General features: G+C 42.9%; 4 protein-coding genes across 4 annotated transcripts in view; 2 read left to right on the top strand and 2 right to left on the bottom strand.

Annotated features, from left to right (window-relative positions):
• Nucleotides 1–264: 264 nt before the first annotated feature.
• aldh7a1 (aldehyde dehydrogenase 7 family, member A1) lies at nt 265–4,268 on the bottom strand. Its single transcript, XM_085347933.1, has 2 exons — nt 4,203–4,268; nt 265–2,757 (listed from the first exon to the last, which is right to left on the bottom strand). The coding sequence occupies exon 2, from the start codon at nt 2,750–2,752 to the stop codon at nt 1,124–1,126; it is 1,629 nt and encodes a 542-aa protein (XP_085204059.1). The 5' UTR covers nt 2,753–2,757; nt 4,203–4,268; the 3' UTR covers nt 265–1,123.
• A 95-nt stretch (nt 4,269–4,363) lies between these two features.
• Nucleotides 4,364–13,639, top strand: actl6a (actin-like 6A). The gene is made up of 14 exons (XM_085347325.1): nt 4,364–4,485; nt 7,324–7,400; nt 8,061–8,235; nt 10,135–10,235; nt 10,456–10,553; nt 10,693–10,787; nt 11,510–11,616; nt 11,778–11,867; nt 11,941–12,002; nt 12,155–12,269; nt 12,390–12,470; nt 12,599–12,694; nt 12,854–12,940; nt 13,034–13,639. The coding sequence occupies exons 1-14, from the start codon at nt 4,461–4,463 to the stop codon at nt 13,112–13,114; spliced, it is 1,290 nt and encodes a 429-aa protein (XP_085203451.1). The 5' UTR covers nt 4,364–4,460; the 3' UTR covers nt 13,115–13,639.
• Nucleotides 13,640–13,730: 91 nt separating this feature from the next.
• mrpl47 (mitochondrial ribosomal protein L47) lies at nt 13,731–16,847 on the bottom strand. The gene is made up of 7 exons (XM_085348166.1): nt 16,693–16,847; nt 15,936–16,084; nt 15,612–15,672; nt 15,435–15,531; nt 15,230–15,360; nt 14,102–14,197; nt 13,731–14,016 (listed from the first exon to the last, which is right to left on the bottom strand). Exons 1-7 carry the CDS (start codon nt 16,845–16,847, stop codon nt 13,905–13,907), a joined length of 801 nt encoding a protein of 266 aa, XP_085204292.1. The 3' UTR covers nt 13,731–13,904.
• A 222-nt stretch (nt 16,848–17,069) lies between these two features.
• Nucleotides 17,070–18,606, top strand: part of ndufb5 (NADH:ubiquinone oxidoreductase subunit B5) — a 9,965-nt gene continuing 8,428 nt past the window's right edge. Inside the window, exon 1 of the mRNA XM_085347584.1 lies at nt 17,070–17,209. Within this exon, the coding sequence (XP_085203710.1) occupies nt 17,092–17,209 (118 nt within the window). The 5' untranslated portion in view covers nt 17,070–17,091. The remainder of the gene's footprint in view (nt 17,210–18,606) is intronic.

Consider the following 18,606-nt stretch of genomic DNA (forward strand, 5'->3'; position numbering starts at 1 on the left):
TCATCGCAGTAATCAGCAGCTGCAAAGTTCCATAAAATTAAACCATGTCAAATATAATAAATATGTACGCTGCTTGTTTATATATGATTTTTATCTTCTCGTCCCTCTGTGTACATCTTAACTAAAATCCAGGATTGTAATTCTAAAAAAAATAAGATGGAGCAGAGCTCAACTAAAAACTTTCATTTTCAAAGTCAGTCACATTAAAATGCAACAGGCTAATAACTTTGATCATCTCTTTCCAACTTTTTCACAAAACCTGGCCTTTATTGGACATTACACTGATGTGTACCTGCAGAGAGATTTTCCCAGTCACCTTTTCGCCCAGCGTGGGAAAAATGCACCGACAACGCTTTTTCCACTGAAGAACAATTTCATGGTTGTTTATTATAAACCAAAGAGCCAAAAAGGCACTGACCTGGCCTCTAACCCCCCATCCAAATCTAACTGAGCGTCTGTGTTCCAGGACAGGCCCAAGTCACGGGAGTAACTTCCTTGTCAGTGCATGTCGAACATGGAAATTATTACAGCACACATTATTTGTTTAAAGAAGAAGATATATGTTCATGATCCAAATTTTACTGGGATTTGACTATTGCACTTGGGTTCTCTCAGTGAAAGCATTAAAATACGAAATATCCACAGACAGTACACATGTCAACCCATTGCCTTTTATTGTTGTTTGGTTGCCTGGAAAATACTGTGTATTATAGAAATTACAGTATATTCATGTGTTAACTGGGTGCAAAACAGCCAGTGTTGACTACGCAACCTTTCTGTTAATGGTGAACTGCAACGATCGACACATTTACAACTTTGTCTAGTTTTTCTTCCAAAATGTAACGATTGTAATTGATCGATTAGCCAAACTTCATTAAGTGCTTGTAGAAAGGTGCACACATTTGGGGGAAAATTTAACCTTGAACAAAAACTCCTGAAACTGTTTTAAATCCAGAATATTTTTAAACTACATTCATACAGATACACTTATCCTATGTGACTGAGACAGATCTAAACACAAGCTGACCTTTCTGAATGCAAATGCATTACCATGCATTTCACTTGGCCATTCAAACTATTTAGTGTTGTCCTCGGGGCTCATCGACGCTTAAAGCCGGCTGGCTCACTCAAACTTGATTCCCTGGGCCAGAGGAAGATCCTTGCTGTAATTGATTGTGCATGTCGAGCGCCTCATGTACTGCTTCCATGAATCACTGCCTGACTCTCTTCCACCGCCTGTATGTTTCTCCCCACCAAAAGCTCCTCCGATCTCTGCTCCGCTCGTGGGAATGTTGACATTTACGATGCCACAATCTGACCCTCTGGGGCCAAGCCAACGGAAAACCCGGCCTAGATCTTTGGTAAAGATGCTGCTGGACAGACCCTGCTTCACCTCATTGTTCCAGGCAAATGCCTCCTCCTCTGTCTTGAACTTCAGGACATACAGGATGGGGACAAAGGTTTCGGTGTGGACAATAGAGGCATCATGAGCCAGTCCTGTAATGATGGTGGGCTCCACATAATTTCCAGGACGGTCCATCACCTTTCCTCCACACACCACAGTGCCGCCCTGCTGCTTTGCCTGCTCGATGGCAGCCAGGTACTGCTCGACAGCTTGCTTGGTGTGCAGAGGACCATAGAGGGTGCTGGGGTCCCAGGGGTCTCCGATGCGGACTTGTTTATAGGCCTTGGCGAGGCTTTCAACCACTGTGTCATGAACGCTCTCGTGCAGCATCAACCTCCTGGTTGTGGTGCAGCGCTGGCCAGCGGTTCCGACGGAAGCGAAGACGGCAGAGGGCACCACGAGATTCAGGTCAGCATCTTCAAACACGATAATGGCGTTGTTGCCACCGAGCTCCAGCAGCTTGCGCCCAAACCTTTCTTGCACCATCATGGCCACCATCTTGCCAACATAAGTGCTGCCAGTAAAGGACAACAGATCCACACGCTCATCCTTTGCCATGGCCGTGCCGATATCTGCTCCGCCACAGGTCATGGAGCAGATTGAGCCAGGGAGATTGTTCTGCTCCAGCACCTCAGCCATGATCTTGGTAACTGCAACACTTGTGAGAGGAGTGGTCGGAGCTCCTTTCCAGAGGCAGACGTTGCCGCAGGTCAGAGCGATGGCGTTGTTCCAGCCGTAGACAGCTACGGGGAAGTTGAAGGCGGTGATAATGCCGACCAGGCCGACTGGGTTCCACTGTTCAATGAGGGCGTGACCCGGTCTCTCTGAAGGCAGGATGGGCCCGCCGATCATTCTAGACAGACCAACTGCATAATCACAGACGTCAACGTACTCCTGAACTTCACCAACTCCCTCAACATAGATTTTGCCCATTTCCAGTGACACCAGACTTCCAAGTACTTTAATCTTTTTTCTCAATGCATCCCCAATCTGTCTCACAATCTCCGCTCTTTTAGGAGCGGGAATGTCTGCCCACAACTTCCAAGCCTCCTTCGTCTTCTGAACAGTCTCTTCATACTCCGCCAAAGTAGCCTGGGTAACTCTGGCAATCGGCTCATTGTTGGCAGGGCAGTATGACGTGATAACCTCCCCACTACCTCCCCAGCTACCGTTGTAAACACCTGGGTTGTCCTCAGACAAACCCAGCTCTTTGAGCCACGCGTATTTGGGCTGGTTGATCAGGAGACTTGACATAGCTGCTGACTGCTGGCACTGGGCAAGTGCAAATTTACTTCTTAAGAGGAGCCTGCTGTGCCGAGCAAGGGTCAGTGTGGTGCAGCGCTGCATGAGTGCTGGAAGGAAGCAAAGTTAAAAATTTATTTTGCACTAAAGAGAATTCAGAAATAATTATTGACATTTCAGCTTTAAAGTGAAAAAAGGAATGAAAACTACATTCTAGACCTAAAAGAGATGTCTTAAATCCTCCATACAACAATGGAGCTTAAAGTTATATAAAGGCAGCAAAAAACCTAAACTACATTTGAAAGGCTGAAAAGACCCAAAAAGGTTTGATATTTTTCCCCTACAGGGTGATGAGCCACCAGCTTCACTGCAACATTTAACATTTGGCTTTAAATATTTAGATCTAATAAAATGAGCTATTTTTCATAACTTTCCACAAAAATAAAAATGTGAACATAATGTAGGTCTTGTAATGCAAGACGTTATTATTAACGAAGCGACCTTCAGCTGCTCCCTGTATTCACAAAGGGTCACCACAGCAGGCAGTGCTGGCTGTCGGATTTTTGTAAAGAGTGGCCTTTCTGACGAAGTCTCAGAGAGACTCTGTTAGGTGAATGTGTAACCCACCGGACTGTGTTGACTTTGTTACTACAACTAATTCAACTCATTAATTAATCTATAAATCAACCAATGAACCTATAGCTAACATTAAGGCAAAAAAAAATTAACAAGTGCTAAGTTTCATACTCTTTAAAAAGTAAACATAATCTTATTGATGTGTCATTATTAGCCAAAGGAACATTTTGATGATACCACCTTGAAACAACAGAGCTATCTCCAATTTTCTGATGTTTTATGGATGGAAAAAAAAAAAAAGCAAATTGATTTAAATTAATCAATAACAAAAATACATGCTTTTTATCGCACAACCAGTGTTACTGTCTTGGTCTAATATTGCAGGTTGTTAACAAACAAGAGCCAACTGGGCCTCATAAGTAATCCATAAAAAGATAAAACTTTCAAAGATATATTCATATTAACTTTGAATTAATAACATGGTAAACATCACTATTGCGACATGTATGAACCTACATATTACATAAAAAGTGTATTTTAGTAATTAGAAATCGAGAAGAGGCACAGTTATATAAACACCTTTCCTGAGGCTACTCTGCTACTGTCCAGCAAGTTCCTTAACCATTTCCACCGTGCGCTTGCGCAATTAACCCAACACCGGACAAACACGAGGCTGGAAAACTTGGATTGAGCTGCAAAAGCTGGACAATGATGACGCATAACGTGTAATCTAAGGATTGCATTTCCGATTTTCTAATATAAGCGTGTCCGTACAACAGCGCTGCTGCTTTTTCAGCGTGGACATGCTCGCTTAGAACAGTCAATGTTTTGAGTCTGACCGTGACCGTGACTCAAGGTCCTCCACTTTTCATTCACCAACACCAGCGTGTACTCATCAAGTCTGCACGTGCACGATCCGTGCATCGATTTTTAATCTTTAAAGTTACATTTGAGACACTTATGACGAGTTTTAACTCACGTCGATATGAAATCCTCAGGGCCACGTCCACTCCAAAGCATGGAAGTACTCGCAGTCACTTCCGACTATCACCGTGGAAACGGAAGTACTGAGAATTGCTGCTCTCTGATTGGACAGCTGTCTCGAAGCACTGTGGAGCCCGCTTTGTTGGACTGATGCATGCTAGCAGATTTCCTTTGTTGTGATTAATCGCTTTGTGGTTGTGTTTCTCCTGTAATAACATATATTGTTAAAGTTACTGTCGTTATAACTTAGAGGATGAGTGGTGGAGTGTACGGTGGTGGTGAGTATGATAATATGCTGATTTTATACACAACTGTCGTCCACGTTGTCCCTGGTTGGAGCTAGCCAGCTTTGTAGCTAGTTAGCTCGTTATGCTAGCTATGCTAAAGTTCTGCTTCGTAGTTGGTCAGCGATATAGTCTTGTGTCCATTTTAATTCTCATGTGTTTAGGGCTGTTCAAATATATAGATATCACAGGTGCTTAGTCGTGCAGACGTGAAGTGTTATACAAGTCACTCAGCCGGTGTCGTCTAGCTAGCAAGGAAATGAATGAAAATGGGCTTGCCGAGCTCACGAACAAATACCGTTTATGTTATGTAACGGTAAAAATAACGGTAGTTATGACGATACCGAGGCTCTCATCGCGATAAACCCAATACAAAGACCCTGCAAAGACATACTGATGACCCATCCTGTCGTTCCTGTGTTTTACAGAGAATAACTTCATAGTTCCTCCGGGTAGCCGGTGTCAGTTGTTATAAACGTGTAGGTACCGAATAGACCTTTTCATTAGTGACGCATGCGGCTTATAGTAAGATGCTTAGAAAGGATTCAAGGAGCTAATAAGACAATACAATAAATAATATTATAAGTAGAGTGCAACAAGCTGAGTACCAGTATAGAGTGTGGGTATAAATATAGGTGTAAATAAATACTTTAGCAGCAAAGGGCATGATGACCAGCATTGATAAAGTGACAGTGTCAGTAGTGGTTAAGGTGCTACAATAACAGTTCTTGTCCATTATGCATGGAGAAGTTTCCCAGCTTCTGGAATGAAGCTGTTTCTCAGTCTGCTGGTTTTGTATTTAATGCTCCTCAGCCTCCTGCCTGAGGGGACAAAGAATGTATGTGCTGGGTGAGTGGGGTCCTTCATTCATCTGGAGGTGTATATGTCTGTGACGGTTGGGAGGCTGCCTCCGACAACTCTCTGTGCAGCCTTCACCACCCTCTGTAGAGCTTTCCTCTCTGCCACAGTGCAGTTTCTGTGCCACACGTTGATGCCAGAGCACAGAACATTTTCCACCGCACATCTGTAGAAGGAGATGAGGACTGAGCTCTCCATTCCCGCACGCTTCAACCTCCTCAGGAAGTAGAGGCTCTGGTGAGCCTTCCTGATCAGGCTGGAAGTGTTTTTTTTCAAGGTGAGGTTGCTATCCAGGTACGTACCCAGGTACTTGTAGCTGGGTACTACTTCGACTGCAGATCCTCCAACGTGCAGGGGTGTGTGTCTTCCCCTCCTGAAATCCACAACCATCTCCTTCGTCTTCTTCTCATTTAAGCAGAGATTGTTTTTCCTGCAAAAGTCCTCCAAGTGTTCCACCTCCTTCCTGTAGCTGGTCTCATCATTGTTTGTGATGCAACCAGCCACAGCTGTGTCGTCCTCAAACTTTATAATAACACAGCTTGGATGGATGGGTGAGCAGTCATATGTAAGCAGCGTGAACAGGAGGGGACTTAGCACACAGCCCTGAGGGGAGCCAGTGCTGAGGACTCTGGAAGATGAGGAGACGTTGTGGATCCTCACAGACTGCGGTCTGTTGGTCAGGAAGTCCAGGACCCAGTTACAAAGAGAGGAGCTCAGTCCCAGGGTCAGTAATTTGTCAACAAGTGTCTGCGGGATAATTGTATTGCAAGCGGAGAAGAAGTCCATGAAGAGCAAACAGACGTAGGAATTCTTCTGCTCCAGGTGGGTGAGGGTGGTGTGAACCACAGAAGAGATGGCATCTTCTGTGGATCGATTCTTCCGGTAGGCGTACTGGTGTGGGTCTGAAGTGACTCTGATGGTGGCTTTGATGTGGGCCATAATCAGCCTCTCAAAGCATTTCGTGACGATCGGCATGATGGCTACTGGCTGTCACAGCAGAGCTCTTGGGGACTGGGATGATGGTGGCAGTCTTCATACAGGTGGGGACAGCTGCCTGGGTGAGGGAGGAGAAAAGAACAGAAGCAACAACAAACAATGCACATGCACGCATATACACATATAAGTAATATAATTTGTATTTGATACCTCACTTTATAGATAGCTTCAATGTATTTAACCTCTTAGGACCTGGCGTCCACATATGAAGACATCACATTTTGGGTTATTTAGACCAAAATACTCAATTTTGCTCTACAAGGGCCTGAAATCCACTCATGAGGACATTATACTGCTACTGTTCTGTCGAAATTTTAAACAAATATCCTCATATATGGTTCTCATTTTTCTTAGAAACAAAAAATCAGGTAAAAAAAAATTCTAGTAATTTATATATATTTTTTACATTCATTGGATCCCAATCAGCCCAAATATCAAAGAGAAATCAAAAATGCATGCCGTGGAAGAGTTCGGGTCTTAGGAGGTTAATGATTATTTAAGATTGATACAGCATAGTATTGCGATGTTTTGCGTGGGGATATTGTATCGATCCAGTGACACTAAATATAAATCTTTTATTAAATAAATTAAAATATTCTGGGAATACTATCAATAAGGAGGCACATCTCACCTTGTTGGTGGCAACCTTTCTGCAAACAGTTGCAGTCTGATGTGCATTGACTGCAATCACTCTGGGAGAGATTGTTGAACGTCTCAAATAATTTGCTGTCTAATTTATCAATAAGTTCTTTACAAAGACCCATTTTTTTTTTACAGATTTTATGAAGGCTGCATGGCTGGGAGCTTGATGTTATAAACCTGTGGCAGTGAAAATGCATGAACTCAAAGATTAAGATGTGTAGCCCAATACTTTTGCCCGCATTGTGTACAAATTACAGGAATAAAATGTTCCCCCATATTTTGTGCATAACTTCATTCGAAAAATGTTCAATCGCAGCCCTTCCCTTATTTCTGCAGATGAGGTGGGAGCATTGGTGTTTGACATTGGCTCTTATTCTGTAAGAGCTGGCTACGCAGGAGAAGACTGTCCCAAGGTAAGTGGCTCACTCGAATGACCTTATTAACAACGTGTCTTTTCTTCCTCTGTGCATCTTCAACATCCCTCTGGGGGAACGGCAATGATGAGAAATCAGGGTTGGAGTCACCTTGGAGGCAGGAGGCATAAATTGAGTTCAGATTATTCCAGAATACTTCCTTTTTCTGTTTCCTCTGGTTTACGTGCAAGTCCTGAGGGATAAAATGAATCTTGTGTGAATAAATGTAAGACATTACAGATGGACACTAATCGCCTATCAGCAGATTATATGCAAGCACAAATTCTACCATTTAAAAGATGTTTTTTCTTTCTGCTTTTGACATAACCCTCTTCTTCTGAAAATCCTCTCAGCATTTAGCTAGACACTGTAAATACAGTTTTTGCATAATAAACTGGTCAAAAACGGCCAGATTCAAATCAGGTACTTTTGAAAATTTCCCAACTGTTTGTCTTCATAATTCAGGAGGGATTGCATCACATTATGGCACCTCAGTGTTCCACAAAAATGTCAATTCATTCACTCACTGCAAAGGAGGATGACTAACTTTGTGAAAGGAGTTTTTGTGAATTTCTGTTGTTATGATGGTCCGAAATCAGGCTCTTGCAAACAGCCTTAACCTGTAATTTGGTGTGTTTTGTTTCTTTTGTCCCATCTCAGGCGGACTTTCCCACAGTAATAGGTGTGACTCTTGACCGAGAGGATGGCAGCACACCCATGGAGACTGATGGTGACAAGGGCAAGCAGAGCGGCACCACCTACTATATTGATACCAATCAGCTGAGGGTACCCAGAGAGAACATGGAGGTCATGTCTCCGCTCAAGAATGGCATGAGTAAGCGTTTAGTCCAAGTGATTGGAGAATAGGACTTTTTTCACCTGTACATAAAAGACTGGCCTTGATCTTTTCATATGTATGTTGTAAAAAAGGATTTAAATAAATGGGAAGAAGAGCTGTTGGAAAACACGGAACAGGTTTTGATCTCTGATGCAAATGTGAATGTGTATAATCTGGCCTGCTTGATCCAAATCCATAATTAGTCTGTTTTGGTCTGACAACGACTTCATTGGCGAGCTCGTTAAACCCTGGCTGACGTATATATATATATATATATGACTGGAGCGCATCATGAATATTAATGAGATTATTTGAAGCTCAAGGCAGCTCATCAGCATCAGCTGTGGTGTGCAGTGTTCTCCTGATGGAAGCCAAGCCCTCTGCAATCTGTGGTTTACTGCAGTGTCTGTGTCATAACGGGGCATGTGCGGAATAACCCAAACTGTGTTTGGGCTTATTTTGAAAAACTTTGGATTTCAGTTTAACGGTCACCAACCAGGACTGTTGCTGCTGCTGTTGGTCTGGTTCCCCAGTGAGCAGCAGGGCTGTAAATGAACTAAACTGGTTTAAAAAAGACTAAATTGGTGATTTGGCTCTTCTGCGATGGTGTTTGTATGCTGGAGCGGACTAAGCTTTAGAGGTTCGTTTTTATGTTCTGGTCAGCTGAACAGTTTTCTTTCCTTATTAGAAATTTCAGATATTTGCAGTTTATGGTTGTTCACGTCATCGACTGATCTTTTGATTGTTCTTTGGGTGAAACAATTATTCATTTGCCCTAAATGCCCTTTACTTAGTTTTCAGATTTACTTACTTGAACATTTATTAGTATCAGAAGTGACATAAAGTTACTGTTAGTTTTTTTTCATATAATTCATTTAACTAAGCCATTTCAGGCTCTAACATCGCAGCAGTTTGCTTCTATATTTGGGTTTTGGACTGTTGGACAACTAAAAATTGTAATGGCCATGTTTGTTTGTAGTGGCTTGATTCACAGATAATAAATGGCTTTTGCCAGTTAAAGTATTAAGTGATTGCAGTCCACTGATGGTGTTGACACTTTTTAAAGCATTTACCCAAAGTATTAGTGATGGCAAGTGCCCCAGTGCACTGACCTAGCTGCTGATGCTCATCAGAATCTGGTCCACTGGAGTTTCTCAGGCTATTTAGAGATGAGTGTGACACAAATCTTAATTGCAGCAGAAGAGCACAGTGGGACCAGAGTCTCCCTTAGAGGGCTAACCTGGAAAAATGGTGCCTGGTGCTCAAATTATTATCTAAAAAAAATTATAATTGCTCCAATTTCTCCACCATCTGACCCAACACACATGATAGTGTTGATGAAGGGGCTTTTTGAGGTCTGTATCCACAGAGACTGCAAAGCCTTAGCATGACAACGTTGCTGTTATTTGCTTATGGTAAATGGTCTGTATTTGTATAGTGCTTTACTTAGTCCCTATGGACCCCAAAGCGCTTCACACTACACCCAGTCATCCACCCATTCACACACACATTCACACACTGGTGATGGCACAGGCACCCTGGGGCGCACTGACAGAGGCGAGGCTGCCGGACACTGGCGCCACCAGCCCCTCTGACCAGGCAACGGGTGAAGTGTCTTGCCCAAGGACACAACGACCGAGACTGCCCGATTACAAGACGAACTGCCAACTCTTGAGCCACGATTGATATTCACGTCTTTTAATTTAAACTAGTAAATGTTAACAAAAAGCTGCAGCTCTTCATATGAAATGTAAATGGTTTTGGCTACCTTATTCTATGCACAAGTGATTGCTTTGTCATATGTTTTAATGTAGGTACGGTGACATAAAAAAAGATTTCAGAGGTGTTTGGCAGTTACCAGGCCCTTCATTTGTTTTCTCTTAACTCTGCCTCTAGTTGAGGACTGGGACAGTTTCCAGGCTATTCTGGATCACACGTACAAGATGCACTTCAAGTCTGAACCCAGCCTGCACCCCGTGCTCATGTCAGAGGCGTCGGTGAGTTAACTTTTGAGTCTCAAAAAATTAATCGGTTTGATTTGCTGCTCTGTTTAAAAATAAATATGTGACACATTGATGTTAACATCTGAGCTATTTGAGCTCAGCGCCATGTGAAGAGTGTGTTTCCTGTCCTTGCCCTCATCACCATCTGCAGGTATCTGTGTGTATCTGGCAGTGATTTGTTGTAAGTGGGCTAACTTCTGTTCTGTGTTTGCAGTGGAACACACGAGCAAAGAGAGAGAAACTAACAGAGCTGATGTTTGAGCATTACAACATTCCTGCCTTCTTCCTTTGCAAGTCAGCCGTGCTCTCTGCGTATCCTTTACTGTTTCACGTCATCCAGGACGGACACTAAAGCAGTGCGTTCAGTTAATCATCACAGACAGCTCTGATGAAATTTCATGCCATCTGCTGGACTTTAAACCACATATTTCTTTAACTTTAAACATACAAGCTTTGCCAATGGGCGGTCTACAGGCCTGGTTCTAGACAGTGGTGCAACACACACTACTGCAATTCCAGTGCACGACGGCTATGTTCTGCAGCAAGGTGAGAAGCTATTGTAACATACACATCATAAAATCATAAAGGGACTGCAGTTTGACCAGAAGAGCTCAGCTTGCTGTGATGAGCCAATCCCAGCTGCCGTAACGCAGGAGGCGGGTACACCTTGGACAAGTTACCAGCCTGTCGCAGGGCTGATGGATGGACCGTTAACATAACATGCATGTTTTTGAACTGTGGGAGATTATTTTGCAAAGGTATCGTGAGACTGGGAGCAGGATTTACTGTGAACGTTTCTGATTGGTCAAGTACTTGCCCTCCTCCTCCTTTGGGCTCCTTCCTTCAGGGATTGCTGCAGCGGATCGTGTGTCCATCTAACGTTTTCCTAAGCAGCATTGTTTTCTGTCACAGCAGCACTCTGCGTGTCCTCTTTCACTACATCCACAAAAATTTTCTGTGGCCTTTTTTGTTTACTGTCTTTCTAAAGATAAATGAAGAACAGGATATCTGACAAATAGAAAAGCAAAGTCAGGTTTTATTCATTAGTTAATAAGACCAGATTTATTAATTATGCTGAGGACAAAATCCAGCAGGAATGGGAGTGATCCATTCAGGGTCACTGTTACTGTGCAGTCTTTGTAGAAAATGATAAATGGGGTGTTACTGAAGTCACATTACGGTCTTTGAGTGCTTTTAAATGATATGTGTTACGGTGCCTACAAAGTTACCGTGTCATTGAAGTTGCGTTACTCTTTCACTCTCAACAGGCATCGTCAAGTCGCCCCTGGCTGGAGACTTCATGAGCATGCAGTGCAGGGAGCTGTTTCAGGAGCTAAATGTGGAGATAATCCCTCCCTACATGATTGCATCGAAGGTACGATCTGTGGGAGTGATTGTTTCATTTGATGAATGTTAAATGATTAACTTTGCTCAACATTTACCACGCCTGGCTTTTCTACACATCATTGCCACATTACTGGGTTCAAGCCCTTATTGCCATGAGTCTAACCACAGTGGGGGGGTTTGTCCATACAGGATCCAGTGCGGGAGGGAGCCCAAGCCAGTTGGAAGAAAAAGGAGAAACTACCTCAAGTCACCCGCTCTTGGCACAACTACATGTGTAATGTAAGCAGCAAACTCGGCAGCACAGTAATAATAATTACATGTTTGGTAATGAAAGTGTGTCTTTTTCTTCCAGTGTGTAATCCAGGACTTCCAGGCATCAGTGCTGCAGGTGTCAGACTCTCCATATGATGAACAGTGAGAGTGGTTTGATCCTGTACTTCAGTTTAACAGATTCACTCTAACGCTGTACTAGAAAAAGAGTCACATTAGAACCAGAGATGTTTACTCACACATAGATCGATATGATACATTTCAGTACTTTCCCCCCCTTTTCTTTTGTTCATCAGGGTTGCTGCCCAGATGCCCACAGTGCACTATGAGCTGCCCAATGGCTACAACTGTGACTTTGGAGCAGAGAGGCTGAAGATCCCAGAGGGGCTGTTTGACCCCTCCAATGCTAAGGTGAGTTTTACTCAGCAGGTCCCGGATGAATGAACGGCGCTGGTGATTAAATGTATATTGCTCTGAGGTGGTCAAATGTTTTTATTTATGAATGTAACATTTGTGTTTGATCGCTTTTAGGGACTGTCTGGGAACACCATGCTAGGAGTTGGCCACGTCGTGACAACAAGTGTGGGAATGTGCGACATCGACATCCGGCCTGTAAGCACCTCGTTCAACTGGATTTTCTTTTCAGAAACACCGTTTTATGTAATCTGAGTAGTTTTTGTGCTTCGTATCTGTGCCTAAACCCTACAACCCCACTTACTGACCTGTGACTGTTATCCAAGGGTCTGTATGGCAGTGTGGTGGTGACTGGTGGAAACACACTCATTCAGGGCTTCACTGACCGACTGAACAGAGAACTCTCCCAGAAAACCCCTCCGGTGAGTATCAGCCAGTGCCAGCATGTCACTAAATATGTTTTTATCAGTACCATCTTTAGCTTTAGTCAGTGATGTACTGCAATGTTTGTCTTTCCATTTTAAATTTGCTACATTTTGTTCATCATTTTTTGAGAGATCTTTAATCGCGTGCTTTTGCAGAGTATGAGGTTGAAGCTGATAGCAAACAGCACTACAGTGGAGCGCCGGTTCAGCGCCTGGATAGGAGGCTCCATCCTGGCATCTCTGGTAAGGACACACAAAATGACTTCATGTCTGTACCACATTAAAGGCACTAAAGTGTTTTCAGAGTCTTTTAAACATTTTTCTTGCATCCTCCAGGGAACCTTCCAGCAGATGTGGATCTCCAAACAGGAGTATGAGGAGGGAGGAAAGCAGTGCGTGGACAGGAAGTGCCCTTGATTTGACCCCCGATCCTCATCGTCTTTTTCACTGCAAGCTCAACGTCGTGAATGGTTCCCCCCTCTGACCCAGACTCAGGAACACCTCGCTGTTTTATTTTTGTACGACTTGTTTTTAAAACAGAGTTTGTCCATACACCTGTCTGGGATTTGCTGTAGAAAACAAACATCTGCAATTTCAGCTCCTCTGAGAGCTCCCTGAAAGTCGGCCGGTTGCCTTATCTGTAAGTTGTTGGTGGGAACCTCGAATCAAAAAGTCAAGTTTCTGATCAAAACGACAGAGTACAGAAGCCAAAATGATTTGTGCAGAATGCTGATATGGTAAACTTGGGATGATTAGGATGTATTTGGAAAAACAACCTGTTAGTTTGACGTGAATATCGTCTCGTTCATGAACCTTTTTTTTTTTCTTCCTATGTAGCAGGTCAAGTCGTCACAGGTAAAGGCCAGTCCGTTCCTACCTGTGCTTACTGGTATTAACTCAAATCTGTATTTAATTTTCAGTCTTGCTTGTCATTGGCTTCATGTGGTCTTTTACAAATAAAGTTGTTTTTTTTTTAATGATTAACTGAGTGCTGTAGTCTCAATAGCCCACTGGTTACTTAAGTTCTGAGGGTTTTCATACAGGAGCGTAAAGAACACCGGAGTCGGGGTCAAATAGAGAGAGCGGCACACTTTAGAGCCATCTTACATAATTTATCTTTGAGATCACATGAAAGGTGGTCATACAACAGTTTCAGTCCATCCATGGCTATTTGATGAGCTGATTCACACTAGTCAGATCCACATTTTCAGGATGCAGGAGCTTTAATCTGGGGGAACCTCTCCTGTAACTTGGTGAGACGTCTCTTCTTTAAGTTTTCATTCCTTGCCCTTTCCCGAAGGTAATTCTCAATACGCAGCCTGAAGGAGAAAGGAAGTAAAATCCTTTGTAAGAAAAATATCACGTACTTAAAAATGTACATGATATTGCATACACTGGTCTTACCTTATATGTGGTTCAACAAACTTGGGTGTGTAGAACCTCTTGCGCTTGTATCGTCTGTTCATGTACCAGGGAATAGCATACTCTTTGAATCGATACCTGTGGAGGAAATAAATCAATGAGATTACAGGGCGTCCAATAAAAGTCTCAAATTAGCTTTGCCAAGGATGAATCGGTTCAGCTGCTCATTACCACAACTATGGACGGGTGCTTACGTGGTGCTTTTCTACTCTGAGCACTCGAAGCGCTTTAAGCCAATCGCATTGCGGCAAGGTTAAGATGAACGTGACGTGGTTGTTAGTGCCAGATTGGCTGCTCCAAGTAGTTCAAAACTGCTGAAAATTTGTCCAATGAGTGGCAGTTCTCTGTCCAAACAATAGCCTGGTGGTTTCAGGGGAGAACTGATAGGCTGTTTCAAGCCAATAGGAAGGAAACAGTAACTCAAATCACCACATGTTAGAACCAAGGCATACAGAAGAGCATATCTGAACACGCAATATGTCGAACCTAGGATCAGGTGGGCCACAGCAGCAGCAGACCGCATGGATTGCCGCTCCTGTCAGACAGGAAACTGAGGCTACAATTCACAAGGGCTCACCAGCACCGGGCAACAGAAGATTGGAAAAAGATTGTTTGGTCTGATGAGATTTCATTTCTGCTGCAACATTCAGACAATAGTCCAAATTTGGTATAAACAACATGAAATCCTGGATCCATCCTGCCTCGGATCAACAGTTCAGGCTGATGGTGGTGGTGGTATGATGTGTGGGGGCTATTTAAATGCCACAGCCTAGCTGAGTATAGTTGTTGATCATTTCATCCCTTTATAACAACAATATGCTGATCTTCTGATGACTGCTTCCAGCAGGATCAAGCAGCATATCGCAGAGCTGAAAGCAGCTTAAACTGGTTTCTTGGTAAATACTCTTTATTTTATTTTTCAATCCAAGAAAACACTGATAATATTTTTCAGGCTCAATCTGAGAATGAAATATGTGTAACAAAGCTTGGACCACATGTGTTTATATGGACCTACTATGTCCTGCAAACAGGCCGTTTCCCCATCACCATATGATAAAGGTATGACATATCTTTTTCCCATGTAGGTCTGATATGCAAGACTGCCCTCACCAGTACACATATCCAAATATGTTCCTCCTCCAGGCTCCTGGTCGGCCTTTCTCTTGTCCTGTTTGCAGCAGACGCAGTGCACTCTCTCTCTCCTTCGCCACCGTCTCTAGCCTGATCATGGACCGCTCAACCTGGGAGGGGAGAAAGCCTCATATAATCATTGGCACCTACATCGTGTCAGCTATCAGCTCAGCATGAGACAAACCTTTCTTAGTCTTTCTGGACTTGGCATCTGGACCCTCTGCCTTTTTGCTTCCTGTTCAAGTGTGAGCAGCATGTTCTTTTCTTTCAGCAGGACATACCTGAGACACAATCAGAGGGTTACACGCCGCTAAATGTTTTAAATGTTTCCACTGAGACGCTTCATTTCCACACAGCTCACCAGAGTTTGTGCAAGTCCTCGTTGCTCTTTGTTCTCAGTTGTTTGGCAGTCCACGGTGCGCCTAATAGTGCAAGAAGTTATAACAACCTCGTTAGTGCAATAGTAAAATGATCATGTCACTCTAAACTCACACATCTGACCACAAACAATTTGTTAAACAGTATTTACTATACTTTTTAACAAATTGTGCTGATAAATAGTGTTTAGCAGATTGTGTTTACACTGATCTACATTCAGGTGCAAATAAAATGAACATATTCAGGTTGATTCAAACTACAATCAAACCTGCAGACAATGTTCTCTTTGCGTGCTGTAATATTTTACCTGACTTCACATTGGCCTCTCCCCAGTTCTCAGGTGAATCAAAGAACTCCTCTAGTCCTCTCCTGCTGATGGTTGTGTGCAGAGCTCGATACTGACCTGGAGAGCTGATGGGATTGCTCCAGGATGGGGTGACAATGGGAGACTTCTCCCTGTTGAACATGAAGAAAGTGCACACAGTAAGCCTGATAACAAATGCCGAAGCAGGTAAATTATTTTTCCGCAATTAAAAAAACCCCCAAACAACAAAAACTGAATTCAGGGAATTCCATCTTGAAATTTAAGTGTTACATTTCAGCACTTTCTGGTTTAATCCCAGGCAGATATTTTTGGTGTTAAGCTCTTTAACGTCAAATAAGACTTTGGATCATTTGAAGTTCTTTGGAGCCTCTTCTGTCCTAAAACATCACTGACCTGTCAGTTGGTCTTTAGGCTGTGACTTACTTTTCACACGTATAGTTAACAGCTGTGTATTGATGGGACATAATGGAGACCCCACGATCACAGCAGTCAAAATCTCACTTCAGTCTTAAATACAGCCATAAAACCATAAATGTCCACTGAGTACATCAACATGGGAACTCGGGGTTTCTACCTCACCGTAATAAAGAAAACCTGTCTCTTTGACTTTGCTGTAAACAATCACTGGCATCTTTGCGCAAACAGGGACTGCTGAGCTGTTGACCGACAGCTTTGAATGTGTCGTTGTTAACCCACATTATTGTTCCGTTTTGGGGAATGCATTAAACTGATCTCTTACCTGAGAAGAGAAGTCTGGCATTTGGCCGAACTAACAGCGCCCTGTCGCGCGTTTGTCGCTGAGGATATCCTAAAGACATTTTGAAACTGCTTGCAAAGAGTCAAAACGCGTCCTGCGGATGAGGACGCCGCCATTTTTGATGTAGCGCTTCCCATATTACCCAGAATGCATTTTGTCTCTTTTTCTTAAAAAGAAAAAGAAAGAAAAAAGAAGAAAGATATATTTTTAAATAATTTTATGGTGCTAAATACATTATTATAATATTAATTTAATAATAAAACCCCGTATAACATTTCAGTTGAAAATAAATTACACCTGTGCTCTTATCAAATATGATTCGCTTATTCGCTTAACGGCCAATCACAGTTCGTGTTGCTGGGCCGTCCTCCCAAAGTAACGATGGTGGGCACGAGCGTTCTCAGGTCTGTTGCTGCTTTTGCAGCCAGACTGAGTCCTCTGAAATCTGGAAATACTGCGGCTAATTTACTCACTCGAGCAATCCCCCGCACAGATAAAGGTAAGACACACCCCAGTCGTTTAAAAAATTAGACGACTGACCGGAAGGCTGCTTGTCTTTTCTCATGACCTTGTTAGCTTGCTAACATGAGCTAGCTGTTAACGTGTGTCCTGGTGTCAATAAAGGAAGACAGTGACTTTATTATAGCTCCGTATACATATGTACTGTTTATATACGCCACTGTTTATCCTCCAGTTTCAACCTCTGCCTTTTCATTGCAGTAAGCGGTGCGTATTTAGTAAACATTAGTTGGGTTACAGGGTTTGAATGATAGTTTGTCATCTCTGTGTCAACGCTTAACATAAATCTGCTTGTTGCATGCAGTGCTATGGTCTGCAGTTTTATCTAAAGGCGTTTCACCATGTTTTTAATAGCGATATGTTCTTTAATATCCTTAAATTATAAGGTTTCAGTAAAGCCACCTGACTCAGTGGGACACCCTTTAAACCAGGGGTAGGGACCGTCAGTCCTCGAGAGCTGGTGTCCTGCAGGTTTTAGATCTCACCCTGGGTCACCACACTTGAATCAAATGATTAGTTCATTACCAGGCCTCTGCAGAACTTCAAGACATGTTGAGGAGCTAATTTAGCCCTTTAAATCAGCTTTGTTGGCTCAAGGACACATCTAAAACCTGCCGGACACCGGTTCTCGAGGCCTGGAGTTCCCTACCCCTGTTTTAAACAGTTCATGCAATACTTTGCAAGAGCGAAAATAAATGTTTACAAGGCTGTAGTGAGGTCTGCTATTATGTATGGACAAAAAGACAGAAGGCAGATTTGCAGGTGGCACAGTTAAAGATGCTCAGACTTTCATTGGGAGTGACCATGATGGACAAGGTTAGAAATGAGCACATGAGCTCAGGCTGAGCGCTTTGGAGACAAAGTTAGAGAAGCAAGGCTGAGATGGTTTGGACAATTACAGAGGAGAGGTAGTGGATTTGTTTTGCAAAGGCAGATAAAAGGGAAGGCCGCTGAGAAGATTTGTGGATGTAGTGAAGGAGGGAGACGATCTGCTGTGGCAACCTCTAAAGGGAACAGCCACACGAATACACATTTGAAGAGCTGCAGTGATGGTCATTCTTGATTTTTGCCCATATGGTCAAACCAAAGATTATTACTAAGAAGATGTCCGCAGTAATGGATGACTGCCATTATTGCAAAAATAATCTGGGATTATTTATTGTTGAAGTGAAACGTAATCATAATCTGAGTTTTTGTAGTCCAATTATATGAATATGTAATTATAGCACTAAACTCAATCGGGCAGCCACCATTAGAAACAACGTCTCTTCAACAAGGGAGATGGGGCAAACGTGTCAACCATGTAAAACATCTAAGCGGAATATTAATTAATGACATCAGTGATCACCTACCAGTTTTTGCAGTTTATGACACTAA

Source organism: Diplotaxodon limnothrissa, linkage group LG23, assembly GCF_057381915.1.
Source record: "Diplotaxodon limnothrissa isolate DT_005_m linkage group LG23, D_limnothrissa_male_GT1.1, whole genome shotgun sequence".
NCBI lineage: Eukaryota > Metazoa > Chordata > Actinopteri > Cichliformes > Cichlidae > Diplotaxodon > Diplotaxodon limnothrissa.